The 22209-nt window shown below is 33.3% G+C and overlaps 1 protein-coding gene across 1 annotated transcript; it reads left to right on the forward strand.

Moving 5' to 3' along the window:
- Positions 1-1628: 1628 nt before the first annotated feature.
- Positions 1629-20219, forward strand: LOC132718562 (uncharacterized). Its single transcript, XM_060702276.1, has 4 exons — positions 1629-1836; positions 17460-17635; positions 18508-18603; positions 19780-20219. Exons 2-4 carry the CDS (start codon positions 17473-17475, stop codon positions 20217-20219), a joined length of 699 nt encoding a protein of 232 aa, XP_060558259.1. The 5' UTR covers positions 1629-1836; positions 17460-17472.
- The last annotated feature ends 1990 nt before the right edge of the window (positions 20220-22209 follow it).

Here is a 22209-nt window from a genome sequence, read left to right on the forward strand (position 1 = left end):
ATAATTTAGAAAGGATAAATCATGGTGTATATAACCAAGGAAGATCATTGCACCTGATCAGTAGCTTTCTCGTGGCACAAGAACACCCGAGAGGTCCCTATGATGACGGGATGGCCCATATCTGGCCACCCTGTACTTCATTGTTATTGAAAATATTCACTGCGGACCATGGCCAGCCGCCTATTCATGTAAAACTAGTAATATCCTAGTATACTATATTATAAAAAGGTTCTTTTAATAATCTTTTAATAATGGTATGAGATACCAGCTCCTCTTTTAGTATATATCTATATACAGAATTTATGAATGATACACATAACATGTAAACAAACCAAACACACACTCTATTGGTCAAATACGACCGAATGCTTTATTATAAAGTGTATTTTAAAATATAAAATGAATATACATGTCTAATTATGTCAAACAGTCGCGTTATCTTGTCAAATGCGGCGTTGACTGGTTTAAACAATGTCTAATTAATATGTTAAACTTGCTGTTGTTCATTAAAAGCTTTTCTCAGTCTTACTATGTCAAATAATCGTAACACATCTTGTCATTTTTTTGTTGACACACCTGACCCGGCCATAGATCAGGTCTTCACTGCTCTACTGAAGTCAGGGTCTATTTTTTCTCAATGTTCTCTGTTCTCAATGATGGGTCTATATATCTTTTGTCAATGTTTTTTTTTTCTAAAAAAAATATATATAATATCCAATCCATAGAGGAAATTAAACCAGTATTTGTTTCATAAAATTTCAAGTCCCAGTGCAAAAAACCTACAGCAACACAATGTATTACATGTACTTCTTAAGGTATTGAATGAACATAAGAGCGGATGGAAGGCGTTTTCTTTTCGACCAGTGCATGTAATACAATAGGGAGATCCACTTCTCATATGTTGTTGTTTTAATTAAAGTTATTTTTTCTGGCAACAAAAATATGTTATTAATAATAGAAAAACTTATTATCAAATGATAAAACCTTTACTGAATAAATCGAATAAACAAAACGAATATTATCGTTACTATTGGTTGTTTGATAGAGTTTTAAGTGTTTTTTTTTCAAAAACTTATCTAATTTTAATATTAAACCTTTGTGAGAAAAGATCACACCAATTTGTGGCTTACAGTTGGTTTATCGAACCAAATATTAGACGTACAATAAGAGAACTGGAAATATTGTATATATTTTCGGATAGATATGGAAAACTCTTGTATATCGTTTTGTTATTAAAGAAAAACATGTTGGGACTTAAACTATTCGAATATCTCGTTTTAAAACTACTGATACATTATTCGTTTGCATGTGCATATCAGGTGGACGGTTGAATTTGCAGCAACAAATACTAAATAACTTTCTTAATACTTTAAAATTTAGAATTTAATTTTGACGATCATGCACAATTATAAGTTCTGATCAGCATGCACAATGCTATTCTTCAAGAAATTAAACAATCACAAATATTTGAAAACAAACATGCTCATAACGTATCGCATGATCGCTTAAAGGAGTATCGCACCGCTATACGTTCGACCCCCTGATTTGTTGCACTAATCTCTTACACAGTGAATCATCAATACGGCCGTCGGTCATTCGCTAATAGACGTCGTGCCGTATTTATGTAAAATATTGGTGGGAAAAGTTATGCGTGGTTGAATTTACACACCTGTGCATGTATGAATCATTAGCCTCGAGCAAACGTAACTTGCACGGTGATATAAATAAATATTTAAATGGAGATTTGCACTTATCTACTTCAATTGCTGTTTGAAAACCTGTTTGTTTAAATCACTGATTTGGGATAACTCGTCCAGGTTTATTCACGTTTTAAAGGTAAATATATTTAAATAAGACTTGACATCATTTAAATACACTGATAAATGTTTGATGTGTATTGTTTTCATATCTAATACAATCACAGATCGGAACAGAGCAATACTTTAATTAACAAAACAGAACAGAACATATTCACGTATTTTATTTGAAGCTCATTGTCGTGAAACAATGAAAAGAAAAACATTAACCCTAGAACTTTACACGTAGTAACACAAGAGTATACAAGATATATTAATATATATTTATAATAAGTGATGTGGAAAATGAGCATGTGAAGAGCACAGGAGATTGACATTCTATCAATAATTGAAAAATATATGCAAATAATTATATAATGACGGCAAATTTACCCCTCTATACTATGAATAAACACAAGGAATGCACACTCGATATACATTTTATCTAATTGCACGCGTGGGATACTGATCAACTTCAACAAACTAGTTTAGCAATTTTGATACACAATACAAAATTATACATTTTACAACCGCTGTTATTTTAAATCAAAGCATTGCATAATAATAAATTGACAAATTTACTCAAATGTTAACAAATAATTTGTCTGGCACTCCATTTTTCAATTATTGATAGAATGTCAATCTCCTTTGCTGAAGAGGTACTATCAGAATTTATATTATTTAAACATCATGTTATATATATGAGTAGGATTCTGGGTAGAATAATAATATCTTTATTTCCTCCACTATATGTTGCTGTTTGTGTAACAATATTGGTCAATTTTGGAAACGTATTATAGGACAATAGTTAGTATAAATGAGCCGCGTCACGACAAAACCAACATAATGGGTTTGCGACCAGCATGGATTCAGACCAGCCTGCGAATCCGCGCAGTCTGATCAGGATCCATGCTGTTCTATTTGAAATAGAGTTGGTAAGCGAACAGCATGGATCCTGATCAGACTGCGAGGATGCGCAGGCTGGTCTGGACCCATGCTGGTCGCAAACCCATTATGTTGGTTTTGTCGTGACTTGGCTCATTTTCAAATTATCACATGTATGGAACAGAATTAGTGCATTTATTTTACATTGCTTGATAAATTGATATTGGAACTTACATTATGTGTCTCTGTCTTCTATCTTGTTTTTTGTCTCTGTTTTCTATCTTGTTTTTTGTCTCTGTCTTCTATCTTGTTTTTTGTCTCTGTCTTCTATCTTGTCTGTGTCTCTGTCTTCTATCTTGTTTTTTGTCTCTGTCTTCTATCTTGTTTTTTGTCTCTGTCTTCTATCTTGTTTTTTGTCTCTGTCTTCTATCTTGTCTGTGTCTTTGTCTTCTATCTTGTTTTTGTCTCTGTCTTCTATCTTGTCTGTGTCTTTGTCTTCTATCTTGTTTTTGTCTTTGTCTTCCTTTGACCTTTACTGATCTATTTGTATCAACTAAATAGAACAACAACAAAACCAAAATTCTGAATATATAGTATATATTGTATCGAGCACTTGGGTAAAGATGTTACAATCCATTACAATCCAACAAACATATATATAAACATATACCAGTATACTAGTAAATCTATTAATAAATGCATCCATCACTTTCATAAATGATACAGTATCAATTCAAACAACTAATACCAATATATATGAAACAGTAAACATGTAAGCATTCGTATTGTTACTAGTAAACATATTTTCCCCGAACTTTTGTTAATCAACAAGTTAAATCCATGTTAAAAATTAAAGCGACTGTAAAGTATCGATACCCAAAGCTGAATGACTTTCAATTACAATTCATAATGCACAGTAACTCGTGCATACGTAATTGAACAAAACAACTTCTGATTGGTACATTCAAAAAGATCTATCCAATCCAAAGGAAATTATTTACGCCTAATTCGCTTCACTTAACGGCGGAAAATATATTTCCTTTGACCTTTTACTGATCTATTTGTATCAACTAAATAGAACAACAAAACAAAAATTCTGAATATATAGTATATTTGTATCGACACTTGGGTAAAGATGAACTAAAAGAACGGGGAACTTTATGCTTTTATTAATTTTCATGAAACAGATTCAATTAATAAACCTAAATTCTTTGTGACAATTAATCTTTCGGCCAAACATATTTAATATATCATCTTGGCGTTCTCGTTACGCCATCTACCGTGTCTCTAAAAAGTCTATCTTTTTATACCGTTATTGGCAGCTGCAGTAGCACCACTGATCTCAAAGATGCAAACCATATTTAGAAATGTCTGAAACATGATCTTTGAATGCTTCGATAAAAAAGTTCTCTCATGGTTGTATATGATATTGATTTATTCATGTGCTCTCAGTTATAACCGTTTTTTGCATTTGGAAATACCGACAAAATATGTAGCCCTCAGATTCAGAATCAATTTGCGCCCTGTCAGGATAACCGTTCTAAATTAAAACCACTGACATATGTGGTACCAGTACGTGAAACAGTTACCCCACGCTCCATCTCTATATACATCAGTCTTGCTTGATTCAATGAAAATATTTATATATTTTGAATGAAAAACAATAATCTGATCGTTTTATCTTCAATAAATTCTTCACTTCTTAAAAATCCCTGCATAATATGCTAACAAGCACGACAAAACTCCTTTGGTTTTTCACGTTATTCTCAGCGATATAGACTATTACTCATTTTAAGTAACAATTCAGGTTTGTCACGGTTCTTTCTTAACAAACACTCTAGACAGTCTTCCTCTTAGCACGTTTCGTATATTTTTCACGAGCATAGAATCAGTGGGTGATTACATAACCTAACATAGTCATGCATCCATTTAATAACTTAAAATGACTTTGATACCGAGCTAAAGCGAATTCGTTGATTTGTACAACAGAGCACAAATAAATACCAAAATGAATTGCTTTAGCCGGGAAGAATGTCCTTTTCACCCAAGGGAATTACTCAAGGCCAGCACTTTTTCCACCGAATGAAAGTTCTGTAATAAGTTCTTTGGGGTGGTGAATTTCTGCGCGAGCCGTCCTTCAGTAGTTCCGGGATCCAAAGGCACCTTGTCGAACTAACACTTCCGGTAAATTCATTATAGCGTCAGAATGATCACTGAAAACAGATTTATAGAAAAATAATTATTAGTATTATTTTTTTTTATTTTTTTTTGTTTTTTTTTTTTTTTTTATTACTAACATTATATCCAACGAATTTAATAAGTGATTATTGATAAAATTCGTTGCATACAGTTATCATATATTAAAGCTAATTATATATAATATATATATATATATAATTATATATATGAATAGATACTGAAGCCCGATCAATGTGCAGGCATAACCATGAAACTGAAATTGGTTTAACTTAAAATCGCCTCTTCATACGTATTTTATTCGAAAGCTGCCACATGTTAACATTCTGGCAATTATAAAGGCAGCCATGCCAAATTTAAAAAATCAATATATTATTTTATGAAAATGTCATACATATATCAAGGCTTGTCAGCCTACATAGAATATTCAATCTATGTAGCAATAAATGGCAGCTGCGCCAATAAATACTTTATACATTTATCAAAGCTTATTGCAGCCTAAACAGAATATTTCAATCTAATGTAGCCGATTATATAGGCAGCCACGCCCACATTAAAAACTAGCAGATATGACTTCTTATAAAAAATACATGTATAATCATTCATTAAAACAACGGGTACAATCTATCTTTGGGAGAATTGAAACTAAATGAAATAAATGTAATAATTTACCCAGCTAGAAACGGGTTAACCACTATATGTACTGACTATAATTTAAAAAATTATTCTCAATTCCAGCATTCTAAATTTAAGATTCTCATTTTCCAAATATACCCTTTCATTTTTACAGCAACTGTGTAATTTTCTTTGTTGTTGTAGACAATCCAGTCACAATATTTGAAATAATTTGCCTTTTTTGAACAATAACGGCAAAATTTAGCCGATTCCCAAAAGGCATAGTCAATACACCTTAGTTTTATCTAACTGCATCTTTTTGATAACTCTAGCTAATATAATAACTGGTGATACAAAAAAGAACCCATTTTTTGACCAAAATTAGGCAATGCGTCTAAGCCTGAGCTGTCTCATTCCAAAATTGAGAATAATGTGGGGTAACTTATGATATGACTGGAGCAAACCATTCCACTTCAAGTATGCCCATTTATTTTCAATCATGTGTAAAATATGACGGGATATTCCCCAATCATCTTTAATCAATTTCTTGGACAAATAATCAGATTTTTCATTTCCCTCTCTTGTAATCCATTCACATCCAATATAATGCTATTCTCAACAATGAAAGGGAGATATATTTAGAGCGATTTCCTTGCAAATCAATTTTTCAATGGACCTTTTTTAACAATGGTGCTAACAGCCTGTTATCAGTAACATAACACTTGTGACCTATCAATATTTGTCTAAGAGATTGTATATACTCTAAAAACAGCAGTTAACTCTCTCCAGTAGAGGATCTTAAGACTTTCAGTATTTGACCATAAACCTGAGCCACCCATTTACAGTTTCACTCATAACCTGAAAATCCCTGTGACCTGGCGTCACTATAGACAATAACACTTAGTGAAAATATCAACAATATGTACCTTGTTAATACAAAATTGTAATTTTCTTCCAAAAATTTAATTGAGCCATGCTTTCTGCACTTAAATGAATGGTAAGATACCAAGAAAATGCGCTGACTTATATTAAGCTTAATTCGTGTCTTTATTTGAGAAATATGCCCAACACAATGGACATAGATATATATCAGACCTACAAAACTGGCAACTTTTCACATGAACCGCCTGTTTTCTTTAGCTGGAATTTTCTAACATCCATTAAAGTATTAACGTCTTTGGAACCCTTCATCAGTATATAACAACTGTTTTAGAAAGTAGATATAAGAACAGTCCCAAAAACTCAAAGATTTTGCACTGGTACACAAAGACTTTTCTTGCCTAGGGAGCAACCCAGATTCAAGAAGACAATTTTTTACTGAAGTGGCAGTATCTTGGCAACCAGGTAAATCTTTATCACATCCGAAACCATCATCTAAAAACTAATAATCATTTTCTTCCTTCTCCTCCTCCATTTTGCAATTAGAGGCCTTGTTAATTTGGTAAAAATTATATGGGGCTGTACTTATTCCAAAAGGTAATACTAAAAAATTTGAAAAAATGTAGTTTTTTGCCATATCAATCAGTCTCATGAAAAAACCTAAACAAATCAGTAATGAAGATGGAAATATTTGAAATGAAATGATAAGCAGAATGAAATATCAAATTTGTTACATGTAACAATCGGGTTGAGAAATAATTGAGTACGATTCTGTATATCCTCGTTTTACATACTGTTTTCCACAATGTTGTTTAATCATTGCCTTAAATCAAGTATCAAACGTTTTTTCCCTGATGACTGAACTGAAAACTGTCAAAGGGATTACACAACAGTAGGAATTTTATTCATAGACATTTTTTGAATCAGAACCTCTTAATAATATAAATCAGTAATTGCTTCATGTACAAAAGCTAATTTGGCATCTAAGTTAGATTTATTATTCTTTAAAATACATGCAGGTGGCAAAGAAAAGAAAGGAATTTTATACCCGTTTGTGAGTAAATCCAAAATAAATTCATTAGTTTTCCGGTTGGATACCTCTGCCTGGTGTAAGTGCCTAACACGTATGGACAGTACCTTTCTGTAGTGGGAAGAATCCCTGCATCGAAGCAGCTGCCATACACCCTTTCCTGAGGGTAGGGGACGAAAATTAGATGTAACTTGCCCCTGCCTGGAAGGTGGCGAAGCGGAATTCCTGCGTAAACCCCATGACTGAAGTGGGAGGATTCCCTACCATAGAGAAAGGAGGCCTGGAAGTATGCCACTTCTTTAGATTGCGATGTAGACGACTGTTTTCTGCTGAACTTCGTTTACGTTTACGTAAAGCTCTGTTTTCTGCCTTAGATATTTTGTTTTCGTCCTCGCTAATCGGCCGTGCAACTGGATTAGTCTCGTATTGGCGCATCGTTTCCCAAGCCAGCCTCTAGTTGTTGTCACTCGTATCTGCAATTCGGATGGAGTTTATTACGTTGGTTGAACTTTTTCGTCAAGTTCCAATTCAACAACGTCAATGCTATCAGTTTATTTGTTTTGAATAGCCCAGGTGGCTTTGTCCACCAAATCAGACACTTGAGAGTTTGAGAAGTATATTGAATCTTGTATAACCGATTTTGTCTTACACGATGAAGTTCTTTTTTCTTTCAACTTTTTGACCTCCGACGTGACGGAAAAATTGTTTTTCCTTTAACACAGATCTTCCTCAAAGAATGGATTTCTTGTCGCTGCCCTTTTAATTGATCGAGTACCAACTGCAACGTTTGGTTGATTATTCAGATTGTTTGAAACTTCAGTTGACGAGAAGGTGCAATAATCCATGTTTAAAAATTAAAGCGACTGGTAAAGTATCGATACCCAAAGCTGAATGACTTTTCCAATTACAATTCATAATGCACAGTAACATCGTGCATACGTAATTGAATCAAAACAACTTCTGATTGTACACTTCAAAAAGGGATCTTATCCAATCCAAAAGGAAATTATTTACCGCCAATTCGCTTTCACTAAACCGGCGGAAAAATATATTTCTTTTTGTCTGTCTCTTCTGTTGGCGGTATCGTTCCTCTGTGTGTCTCTATCTTGTCTGTGTCTTTGTCTTCTACCTTGTTTGTGTTCTTTGTTCTTCTTATCTTTGTTTTTTGTCACAAGTCTTCTATCTTCTCTGGTCTCTAGTCTTCTATCTTCTCTGGGTCTCTGTCTTCTATCCTTCTCTGGGTCTCTGTCTTCTACCTTGTCTGTGTTCTCTGCCTTCTATCCATTGTCTGTGTCTTTGTATTCCTAGTCTTGTTTGTGTCTTTGTCTTGCTATTTTGGTTTTTGTCCACTGTCTTACTTTCTTCTCTGGGTTCTGTCTTCTATCTTGGTCTGTGTCTCTGCCTTCTATCTTGTCTGTGTTTATCTTCTATATTTTGTGTCTGTAAGCTATATTTTTATGCAGTCTGATGTTATTCTCTCCAGAATGTGAACGATAAGCGTCGAGACGCACAAGGACCAGAGTGTCCCTACAGAATCAACGTCTCCTAGAATTGGAGTAATGCGATAATCGGACATACTTAAGTAAGACATGTGTAGCCACAAATGTCTCCTTGATCCTTGTATATTTTAGTTGGGCGATAATTGTTTGTTTTTCCCGTTTACTTCAGTTTAACTATTTATTCAAACTAGTACATGTAATTATACACGAATTTACATTTTCATAAATAGCTAACATATATATCAATTTCTCTCCTGACTGTGTTATTTAATTCATCTTTAAGTAATGATTTTGTCATAATGCATGCAACTTTTTCATTAATAACAGTAGCATCATCTTTAACTAGAACAATAATTCTTATTTAACTTTTATGTACAATTCCTCGTCGGTGCGGAATTCTTCTTGACAATTATCTCGAACATTGAGTTGATGGTCTTTGTCATTCAGATATCTTAAGGAATGAGTATTCGATCACTTTGAACAAGTGGTTACTAACTGGGTAATTATGGTGGATCAAGCCGCCGAGATATGACTAAACAAAAATGGATTTATCGGTGTAAAAACGAAGAAAAAAAACATAAAGTGAAATATAACAAAATGAAATAATGTGGGCACTTTTTGAAAATGATGCCAAAGTGTTTAACCGCGTCAGTTTTTATAATAAATTTCTCACATAGGTCTGGGTTATCTATGCCTTGACTTTGTGTCGTAAGTGTTAGAGTGGACCAAGAACAATAAGAGAGCTCTCAGCTTACACTAAACACTAATGACAAAATGCCAATCTACTTTTACCAAGAGTTTATTGTGCTTTACATGAACCTGGTAAGTACACAGATGTTATAATACATTTCGATAAATAAATAATATTAATGCAAACAATCGCGTTTATTATGTCAAAATGCGGCGTTGACTGGTCTTAAACAATGTCTTATATTAATATGTTAAAACTTTACGCTGTTCATTAACAAGCTTTTCTAAGTCTTACTACGTCAAAAGTTCGTGGGACATCTTGTCATTTTTTTGTTGACCCACTGACCGGCCAGAGATCAGGTCTATCACTGCCTAACCGGTATGTGCTAATGAAGTAGGGTCTATTATTTCTCACATGACTAATGTCTATTAAGGCTACCAATTAGTCAAATAATAGAATTCTTCAACATTTTGTCTTTCCGGTTTTGTTCCAAATTGTTTTGTACATTCCACATAATTTTTAGCGGCTATTGTATAACTGTACGATACTGTTTAGAAAGTTAGGCAACACACTGGTCAAGATAACAGACATTTGAACAAATAAATAGAGTATGGCAGAGATATGGACCAAATTTGAACATAACAATCTGGGCAGTGTGATACATATAAGACAGTCTTTAGACAAGTTATTATCTCGTTTACACAAAATGCACATAACAGTTTAGACATCAACGCACATTTTAAAATTTAATTAACAATGTCCACACCACACTTACAAACTCGCTTGCATGATTCAGTCGGCCCATATTCCTAGCCACGAATGATAACTCATGCTTTCTGGCTTAAATTCATCACATGTAACAGTATATTAAATGGAAAAGAATATTGAGATATTTGGGCGCAGGGGAAACATTCCGAATGATCCACCGTCAAATTTTTAATAACTCAGACATGGTGTTTTTGAAGGTACTGGAATTTGATATTATTCTTTCTTGTTTTTGTGTATGAAATTGGCGTATTTTTGGTGTTTTTTTTTTACCTGAAACTAAGCATTTTGGTAAGCTGTGTATGTATTTTGTGACTCTCCGAATGGAGGTGAAAAGTTAAAAATGAGCTTGATAGATGGCGCAAAACAAGTAAAAAAAAATGGATAAATTTTGTGGAAAAATATAAACGTATTTGACAGACCACTTTATTGGTTGTTTTTGAAAACCGATTGATTGCATGTGATATTTTTTAAAGAATCGGGGCGAATTCTGGAGTATGCTGTACGTACCTTCATGAAGATTGCCCAAATATTGGTAAATTAAGGTGTCTTTTTGCTGGTGGGGTAAAAGTAAATTGCAGTCAGTCAATTTTTTAGGAGCAAAACGCTTCATGTATGTTATATATCCTTGGAATAATGCTGTGCAACTGGTTATCTGCCTGTTGAAATATTTGAAAATGTGTTTTGGCCACACTGAAAATACAAAAATGTTCATTTCTAGGTCCGTGTCCCCTTTTGTTTTTGACTATCAGTTTAAAAAGCAAAATATAATATGGAGGAAATAACTATGGTGTATGTTATGTGTGGTTGTTTGGACTGATATATTAGTTGTAAAAACAATGAACACTAAAAGTGTAGCAGCAGCCGAACAAGGACAACGACTCTTCGTAGCAACCACGTTGGAAAACGTGAACGTCACTTAACGAGACATGGCAAAGCGCATGCTCACGCACTAACTTTCCGTCTATCGAAATGACTGCATATACATAAAGCGAAAGTTCGTAGTGTCACACATCGAAAACAATAAGAATGATTATTTGATAGAAGAAGGACCATAGTTTAATGCTGTAAACACAGCTTTTGGCAAAATAACAGCCAATTTGAAAAATTCGAATTTTAGACAACTCAACACTACAATTTGGGAAGTAGCATGCACATTGAAGAAATAATCTGTGTTAAGACAAAGGTCATCAAAAAAACCGTGTGTAGTAAACAACACTGTTTATAATCATAATAAGACGGTTTTCAGGGAAGAAAAGAGTGCAACAAAACAGACAGTTATGGACTTTCCATTTTACATGTCAGTAACAAGTAATAAAATGAAAAACATTTCTTCCGATGCAGCAAGTGTATGAATAAACATTTGACATTAACAGACATACTTACACTTAACAAAATACTTGTATGACGCAGTTACTGAAAGAATCTGTGCAATTTAATTTTTAGTTTATTTTCCATTTTAACTTTTCTATGTGTCTTGGCGATTTGATTTCTCTTGATTTGATTAGGCAATACTGTATTCCTAGAAAATTATTTGAGCTCTTAAATAGCGATTCGCGTGAATACATTTTCCCGGCGAGATGTTTGTATCCGAGAAAAAGTTGATTGTATACAAATCGCGACAGATGGTAGCTTAGAATTCTACAGCGCACATCATTCAACATAAAAAGGCTACATACAAGTTCAACTGTTTTAAACTCCAAACTTGCCACTGGTAGGCAGTTCAAACACATGTAGAAATACACTGCTTGCATAAGAGATCAACAGAATCATGTTAAAGGACTCCTTCTAGAACCGTAACATAGTTAAACAGTATATGCTATCCATTTCCTTATATCAATGTTGTGGCATATTTAATTCTGGCAAATTTATATGTTGATATATACATTTTTTAGTTTATTTTTATTCAACAATGTAGGAATACGTAGAAAATATTTGTAAAAAAAGTAGGAGTAATGGCCAAAAAAGTAGGAAATTAGGCAAAAGAGGACTAATTTGAAGCCTGTAAATAAAGTGTCACATTGGCTTTAATCGTTGACACTAAATGCCATTATATAAATTAAGGGTCATCTCATAGGCTTTTTCGAATGTTTTTTTTTTTACATTTTCTAAAAAAAAATATATATAAATATATATTCCATCAAGAAATCAACCAGTATTTTGTTTCATTAAATTTCCAAGTCCCAATTCTTAAGGTATGAATGAACATAAGAACGGAATGGAAAGGCGTTTTTTTTTTTCGACGCAGTGCATGTATACAATAGATAGATCCCACTTCTATATGTTGGCTGTTTTAATTAAAGTTAATTTTTCTGACAACCAAAAAATATGTAATTAATAATAGAAAAACATATTATCAAATGATAAAACCTTTACTGAATAAATGGAATAAACAAAACTAATATTATCGTTACTATTGGTTATTTGATAGAATTTTTAGTTTCCTTGCAATAACTTATCTAATTTTAATATTTAACCTTTGTGAGAAAAGAATATTTAACTTAACTATATCCTAATAGTATAATACATCAATTGACACTGTTTTTTTTAATTTACACTGTGATTTACATATGATTAACATTTGTTTGTTTCTTTCATTTTACGCCTCTTTTTCCAACAGTATTTCAGTCATATAGGCGGGTAGTTTCCTAACCATCGTTCCTGGAGAGTTACACCAGTACTAGACTACCTTCCTCCGCGCTAAAACACCAAAGCACTCCGGGGGATACGAACCCAACGCCAAGAGAGGTAACTGGATTGAAGTCATCGACTCTAACCCTCGACCACGGGGGGCCATTATGATTACATACAAACACAAAATCTTAATATTGTCATCAATATTGAATAGAGAATGTCTGGTTATGGAGAATCCCGTTCGCTACAAAAAACAACACAGAAATGTGTGCGTAAGTTTGGTTTATCGAGTCCAAATATTAGACTACATAGAAAACATGGAACTATTGTATATTATTTCGATAGATAAGGAAAACTACTCCTTAGTGGTATATCGGTTTTGTAATAAAAATATAACATTTGGGACTTAATCTAATCGAATATCTCGTTTTAAACGACTGCATAATTGCTTTCGTTTGCATGTGCGGTTGAATTTGCAGCAACAATACCTAAAAGTTCATACTATAAAATTTAGAATTTTATTTTGACGATCATGCACAGATTATAAGTTTCTGATCACAGCGCACAAGCTAGTCTTCAAGAAATTAAAAACAACAAATATTTGAAAACAAACATGCTCAATAACGTATCGCCATGATGCTTAAAGGATATCGCACCGCTATATGTTCGACCTCTGGTATGTGGTTGCAACTAATCTCTTACACAGTGATCATCATACGGCCGTGCGTCATTCGCTTAATTGTATAGATGTGTGTGCGTATTTAATGTAAAATATGGTGGGAAAGTTATGCGTGGTGGATTTTACACACCTTTGCATGTATGAATGAAATTCTTATGTCATAGCTCGAGCAAAAACGTACTTGCACGGTGATATAATTATATATTTAAATGGAGATTTGCACTTATCTAACGTCAATTGTGTTGAAAACCTGTTTGTTAAATCACTGATTTGGGATAACTCGTCCAGGTTTATTCACGTTTTAAAGGTAAATTATTTAATAAGACTTGACATCATTTAAATAACTGTTTTGATGTGTATGTTTCATATTCTAATACAATAAACAGAATCAGAAAGGAGCAAGTACTTTATTAACAAAACAGAACAGATTCATATTCACGTATTTTATTTAAAGCTCATTGTCGTGAAACAATGGAAAGAAAAAAAACTTAACCCCTAGAAACTTTACAGCGTAGTAACAGCAAGAGTTATACAAGGTATCACAAAGTTTGAAAGTATTTATCATCTAAATTCTAGAAAATGACTCAAATTAATCAAGATATTTAACTTTCCTTTAAAAAGAAGAGGTAATTAACATTTCTCTTAATTTGTAGTAACTTTAATGTATTTTCAATCACAAAAAAATATCAAACAAGATTTAGATTTTTGTCATATAACAAATATCCCTACCGTAACACAGATTTCATAACATTTTGTTTGCATATTTTGCTAATAACTATGTTACCTTGTCTATTATTATGCTAGAAACGTTGTTATATGTTAAAGCAATAAACTGGTATTGCATTGTATTATAGTAATATATATTTAAGTGATGTGGATAATGAGCATGTGAAGAGCACAGGAGATTGACATTCTATCAATAATGAAATATAGGCAATATTAAATTATAACGGCAAATTGTACCCCTGCTATACTATGAATAAACAGCAGGATGCAACGCTTTTGCACATCGATATACAATTTTATCTAATTACACGCGTGGGATACTAATCCAACTTCAACAAATTTTAAAGCTAGTTTAGTAATTTTTGATAACACAATACAAAATTATCTTTTTACACGCTGTTATTTAAATCAAGAAAGCATTGCATAATAATTAATTGGCCATGTCAAAAAATATTTTTGTTCTGGCACTCGCATTTTTTCAAATTATTATAGAATGACAATGCCCTTTGCTAAAGAGGTACTACATGTATCAATATTTTATATTATTGAAGCATCATTGTTTATAGTATATGAGTAGGATTCTGGGTAGAATAATAATATCATTTATTTCCTCCACTATTGTTGTGTTTTGTGTAAGAATGTTGGTCATTTTGGAAGACAGATTATAGATAATAGTTAGTATAAATGAGCCTGTCACGACAAAACAATTATAGTGGTTTTTGCGACCGAGCATGATCGTGCGCATCCGCGCAGTCTGATCAGGATCATACTGTTCGTATCAGTTATTCTATTGAAATAGAGTTGGTAAGCGAACAGGCATGATCCTTGATGCAAGACTGCGCGGATGCGCAGGTTGGTTGGAACCATGCTGGTCGCAAACCCATTATGTTCGTTTTGTCGTGACGCGGCTCAAATGCTTCCAAATTATCACAACGCTTTCAATATGTATGAACAGAATTAATGCATTTATTCCATCTTTGCTCGATGTATTGATATTGGAACTTACATTATGCTTTCTTCTCTTTACTGAAAATCATCACTGAATGTACTATCATGTAGTTGCAACTTCATGTGTTCCTTTCTGACATATTAATATGATAATATGGTGTATGTTTAATTGCACCTTTCTTTAAGGACAGCGTTTTTTGTTTGGTGTTTTAAAGAACATTCTTTACTTATTACTTGGTATAATTACAATGTAGATGTAAAATGGTATGTTCCTGTCAATACCTTAAACTTGCCACAAGTCAGTCCTTACATTTTCGAAATAACTTGGCAACTTTGATGTGCCTTAGCATTCATATTCTTCAATATGTTCACTGCTCACAAATACAAATGCAATGCATAAACACTGCGCACCGACAACGAGGATGACAACGATAGCGATATTATAGTCACATGCTATATCAAGTGTCGCTGTGTCGGTACATTTCGTTATTTTCCGGCTGGTCCCGCTATTTTGGCCCATGGATGTAAAACAAAGTTACGTCCCTTTATATAACTACCTCATTAAGTAACTGTTCACGTATATAAAGTTATGTTGCATAATCTATTACTACTGATATTTATTTTCTTTCCTGGGCAATTTAATATATACTGCTTGGAACATATTAAACACATACGTAAAAAGGGATGTATGTTCACCGCAGTTTTTGTATGGAAAATTCCGATGAGAAGCGAAATGCGGAAAATTCGTTTGATCTCAAATAATAGAGTTCTCGTCCTTACAGTTCACAATCACTGGGACATGGTTTTAAATTTTTAAATGTACAATGTCAGATGACCAAACATAATCGACACCGAGCTTTATACTGGAAATAAGCAAAAGATCACAGTAATTACGCCATGCAAGTAATAAATCATATAAGGCACACTTTAACAAAATCTAATTTTCGGTGTACAAAAGTAAGTAAGGAATAAACATAGTCGATTTTGAATGACTTCTACATAAAGTAAATGGAGGGTATTGAATGAGTGTAGGTTTAATACTAAATTTATTGCGTATAAATGTGGTCACCAGTTATCTCTTATCTCAAAATGATGCGGCTGTATATCATCACCTTACACCCTCTTTGTATTTTTAATGTTTTAATCGTTTTATATCACAAATCTGATGCTCAAATAAAGATTTATTAAATTGTAAGTTTCAAAAAGCATAATTTGTAAAAATATTACCGACTTTATCATTTCATGTAGATAAAAGGAGGCTTAGAAAATTATTTTCGGTAAAGTCTAAGTCATTTTTTTTCAATAGAAAATGAATGCATTAATTTTAACGTTTAATTTCAATGTATATCAACATTTGCTGTACATATTTAACATATTCGTGGAAGTTTATATTAGTGCTTAAAACATAGTCCTGGAAGCGATATTGCAAATTGTTCATCACTTTACATTGTGAGCGTTGTTGTTATATGATTTTTGGCAACTTTAACAAACATGGCTGACAATGCTAAATCACATTAAGGATAATGAACTTGGTCTCAGTTTACAACGAGCAGTCTGATGGATACACTATACTAGTACCACATAGGTCTATATCTTTCACCTTCCACTAATTTAATATGTCTGAAATATTGTCATAATTTTGATTAATACAGACATCTCTTGTAGATTTTATTCTTTCGTTTTAAAACAATCATTATATACATGTTTCGACTATACAGTCTTCTTCACTAAAAACAATTTATAATATAAAATGAAATTGAAATAGTGACGTGCCACAAATTTACTGTGATTACTAATATTCTACGGCTTTCCTGGCCGAGTGGTTGATGCCGTTTACTTAAACCACTTGCCCCTTACCGTTGTGGGTTCAAATCCCGTTATTGACTTTGGATTCAAACATATGAGAAAGCTGTCCAGCTAGCGCACGGAACGTTGGCTTGTCCGTACCTGAAATGATGTATGAAGGGGCATGTAAGGCATTGCTCCACAGCAAAGCTGTCATCATATGATCACTACAGTGTTGGAGCGACGTAAGCCGAAGCCTAAAAAAAAGACTTAATATAAGCTGTGAAAGTTAAAAGCGAAATTAAAGTGTTTCAAATGTTTTTATTTTCAGGCTACTGATAACAATGGAATGCTATTTCAAGCTTGCTTTGTTACTAGGGTCTGTATACATGACAGGATGTCAAGTGCAACAGATGACCGAGCTTACTATACATAACCTTCTTACCCGTGTCCGAGACCTGGAGATAGCCGTTAAACAGCTAGTTGAAATTCAGAATTCACAAGCTGGTATGTAAATATTTATACCTATGTTACAAGCTTTCCGAGGGATAACCCTTCTTTCAGATTTTTCTCAACAGCTGATGTCAAGTGCCGTGTGACTGACAGATGTAAAAAGTTACCCCGTACTTCACTTCAATTTTAAAATATTTTTGGCCCTCCGAGATTATTGGTTCCAGCGCTTTTAATCCGGTGATTTGGTCGTTAGGGATGTTACATTTATTCATTATATCTTGTGTGAAGACTCAATCAAACATAGTCTGAAATTATTATGTAATTTAAATAAAGACATGTGCACCGTTGATGATGAAGAAATAGGCCTATTGCGACAGACCGGTGGAGACATTTTAACTTTATGAATTCCCGATTTCATCTACGTAAATTCACAATTTTAACACCACTTTGCCCTCACCGCTGTGGGTTCAAATCTTGGCAGGGACCTTGGATTCTTCGTATCAGAAGCTATCCAGCTAGCTTGCGGAACGTCAGTGGTTCTACTGAGGTGCCCGTTCGTACCTGAAATATAATGCACGGAAGGGCATCTCAGGTCTCCCTCCACCAGGTATATGTTAGTGTTCATCCGTGCTGTTTTAAAGAAATAAGAAACTTCGACGGGAGCGATAGCGACAGGAGAATATTTCTAATTTCTGTAGAACAGCTACGGATGAATACTAAATAAAATTAGTGTCTAGCTTTATTTGTCATCCATTGAAAACGCTGTAGATATTTCTTCTAGCTGCTCGGGTTATATATGCAAACAACCGTTTATATAGGGCCTTATAACCTGTCATATTTTTTTTATAATTAAAGTATAGAGGTATCTAAGTCAATCTCTGTCGTATCTCTTCAATCTTTTTATATTTTATTGTTTTTATTTGCAGGTAATTCTTATACGAATACAATAACCCCGACAACTGCCTTGCCGGATGTTCCTTTGCCATTAAATATGTTGGAAGGTTTCACACTCGGAAACTCTGGTAAGTATATGTATTATAATATCAACAAATGCGATAACAACTACTAAGACAGCAAAAAAACATTATCATCGTCGTCGACGTCGTGGTTATCATCATCATCATCGTCGCCGTCGTTGTCGTCATCATTATTGTCATCACTTTCGTTATAATCATAATCATTTTGTTTTTAATTCTCTGGTAATATGAATATAAAATGTATGAAACTCGTCCGATTATTTATATTAAAAGTGACTGCAGCTTATGTGAGATGTACCATAAACATGTTCAATAGATGAAGGTGTTTTATTAAGTGAAAATTTCTCATCGTCGGATACCCACAGCCGAACCATAAACATTTATCATTGATTTATACATGTTATGTTACATGTTAATTATATGTATTACAAATTACCTATTTAACAGTACAATGAAATGTACGTGTGCAGATTAACAACATCAAACTTTCCCGTCTTAGCCGTCAGTGAAGTAACATAAGCAAATGTTGTTGTTGTTTTTTTTAAATATGCAAGAGTTTATACAAAATAACAATAACAATAGAGTGAATCACCATTATAACAAGAACAATATTCAAACAAACATGAATAAAAGCAAAACAAAATAAGAGATACGAATTAAACATTTACAATAAAATGTAAAAAGTGTATTCTGCTGGTAGCAAACCATCTATAACTTACAAAATATTAACGATATATTTATTATAAACAATATTTGGTTGACTGAGTAAGTGTGGTACATTGGCGGTAATAAAATAAGCTACAAATATATAGAGTATATACGGATATCTCGAAGGCAAACTTGAAATCAATTTTAAATTGAATACTGGTTTTTCATCGTCGCTAGTACTGATAAATTGAAACGGGAAGATTTATACCAATAAGAGATTTTTAAGACATTTTTATACTTTAGCGATAAATTACCTTGGATATTGTACCATCCGTGATAAATGCGTCTGAGCATCAAATGTAAAACATATCTCATTAAAACAGTTTGACCTCGCCAGTGTCCGCCTACATGTATCCTTTGGCATACAAATTAGATAAATAAAATATCGCAAGCATAAAATTTGTTGGTCATAGTAGGAAATGAAAATGAGTCATATCTTATGTTTACTTTTCATTGCCTGTAGGCCGCCTTGTTTGTTGATATACCTTAATTATTTAATAATCAATCTTGCAGGGGATGAGAAGGGATTTCATGTTACATTAGCTAATGACGTCACAGTAGGTTACGGCAATAAGATAAAATTCGACAGGATTGTAGAAAATATGGGTGGAGCTTATAATACAGTCAACTCGGAGTTCACCTGCCCCACATCTGGAACATACCTTCTGTCATTAAATATAGCCTGTGAGAGAGGTAGTTACGTGGAAACTTCCATTGAAATACGCAATAGTAAGGGGCTCGAAAGACATATTCTCAACTCTGTATGTGATCACCGGAAGCGGACGTTAAAGCGGCGGAAGAGGTTTATACTGCGGGCGATCACAAAATGGCGGTACAGCCATTGTATCTTTAAAGAAAGGAGAAAAAGTATCTGTAAAAAAGTTGTGGCCATATGGCGGTTCAAGTACCATTTCCGGAAATGGTCTCACTACATTTTCTGGATATTTACTTAACTTCCCTAAACAATCGTTGCATTAAAACACTGAAACAAACACGATAAGGTTTGATGTAAAAAAAACCCTTTTTTAAGAAATCTGCAACTATTTTTCACTTTGAAAAGACTCATTCGTTTTTAAAAAAGGGGTTAAAATTTTCCATTTAAAAATTCTGTTTTATTTTGCACGTTATTCGCGAAAAATTATTGTGTAAGTTTTTGCTTTTTGTATGACAAGGTGTTCGGGATACGTTTTTATTTCACAGAGAGGCCTGAAAGAAGTGTAATTTGGGGGGAAACGTTAAATTTCGTATAAAGACAAAGTTATTATACCAAAAGTGTACTTCACTTTGACGAGAATTATAAAAACTACTAAAACATCATTCTTCTTCGTTATATTTACTGTTCGTTGGCTTATGTTTCAATATGTGTTAATTGTAAATTCTCTACTGTTGACACAACCACACTTTAAGTGTAAAGTAAGACCTATCTGATAGTAATAAATTTATAAAATGATATAAGGATTTAAAGTGGTCTTCAGAGACTGGTTGTTTTGAGATTACTAGTATATGGTCTCTGTTTAACCCATTACCCTCTGAAAGGTCCTCTTTTTGACAACCTAGCTTAAAACTCGACCTGCACATTGTCAATTTTAAGAATATCGTGATGGAAATATAAAAATAGTCAGCCTAGCAAGACTGACCGGATGTGCGGGCTGGTCTAGCACTAAACAGGTGGTAAAGGCTAGTCACTTTCCAATTCAACGGGTTGAAGGTTCGGAATGCTTGACCACAAAATAAGAAATGTCAACGAATGAAAAAGTTTATTACACGCTTGGAAAAAATGTATTATGCATCTAGTCGTCCGTCCGTCTGTTATCAATGTCTTGTCTGAAAGAAAGAAAGAAAATTGAAAGTAATTGACAAAAATTGATATTTATTGTGTCTCTTGTGTTAATATGGGGCTCGTCTAATAGGCCATATTGTAAATACAAACTTATAATTATAGGAAATCGCATTTAAGTCTTATTGTATCAATATGAAATGCTAAGAGCTCAGATATTTTGTATGTACCATTGCAATGTGGAACTTCATAAAATTAAAATAAGTATATTGCCCATTGCGCCAATATTGGCCTTTCCCATAAAGTAACTTGATTAACATAGACTTAAAGTTATGCACTGTAGACCTCCATAAAACTGATATTAACCGTACCTCTTAGGTCAATATTGGCCTCACCCCGCGGGTCATTTAGTTTATGTTGACTTCTATAATTATTTTTTTTAACCACAAAACTCAAATCTTAGATATTTGACAATCGGCATGTGGCATCAATTTGTAGTATTTTGCGAAAGTTATATTTAAGGCACATTATGCCTCTGAAACGAATAATCATCTCTTGATGGAGGGCAAACAAGTGTAATTTAACTTTTTAATAATGATCTCAGAGCATGTTAGATGCTTGTTTCCAGAAGGCAGTATTGTAAAATTAATTTTCATTAAATAAGCAAAGTGTGAACAAAGTTGTATTTTGACTTCCATACTTTCAGATAATTGGACAATGGGTTGCTTTTTTGAAAACTATAAAAGTACACAAAAAATTAAAAAAAAGAAAATTAAAAGCATTTCTACAGCATAATGCGTTTTCAACTTTGACAATGAGCTTAAAATTGGCCCTACCATGTGGGCATATGCATTAGGGAGAATAATGTATAATAAACATCTAAACAGTTTTTACTAGAAAACTATTATGTCCAGAGCTTATATATTTTGCATGAAACACTGCCTAGAAGACCTCTGCTGAAACTATTCCATGTACAGTCAAAAATAAACCAACAGGGTGTCATTCACGTTATTAGAATAAATGAGATTATAGTCATAAATGGGTTTCTTCCCTTATCGAAATATTATTTCGATTATTCTTACAATTTGTCGGGCGTATATTCCCCGTTTTAGCGATGCTCTTGCTACATCTGTAGAAAACTTTTGGATATAGTTTAAAACATGAAT

Source organism: Ruditapes philippinarum, unplaced genomic scaffold, assembly GCF_026571515.1.
Source record: "Ruditapes philippinarum isolate M1 unplaced genomic scaffold, ASM2657151v2 ctg3313_1_1_1_1, whole genome shotgun sequence".
Classification (NCBI taxonomy): Eukaryota; Metazoa; Mollusca; class Bivalvia; order Venerida; family Veneridae; genus Ruditapes; species Ruditapes philippinarum.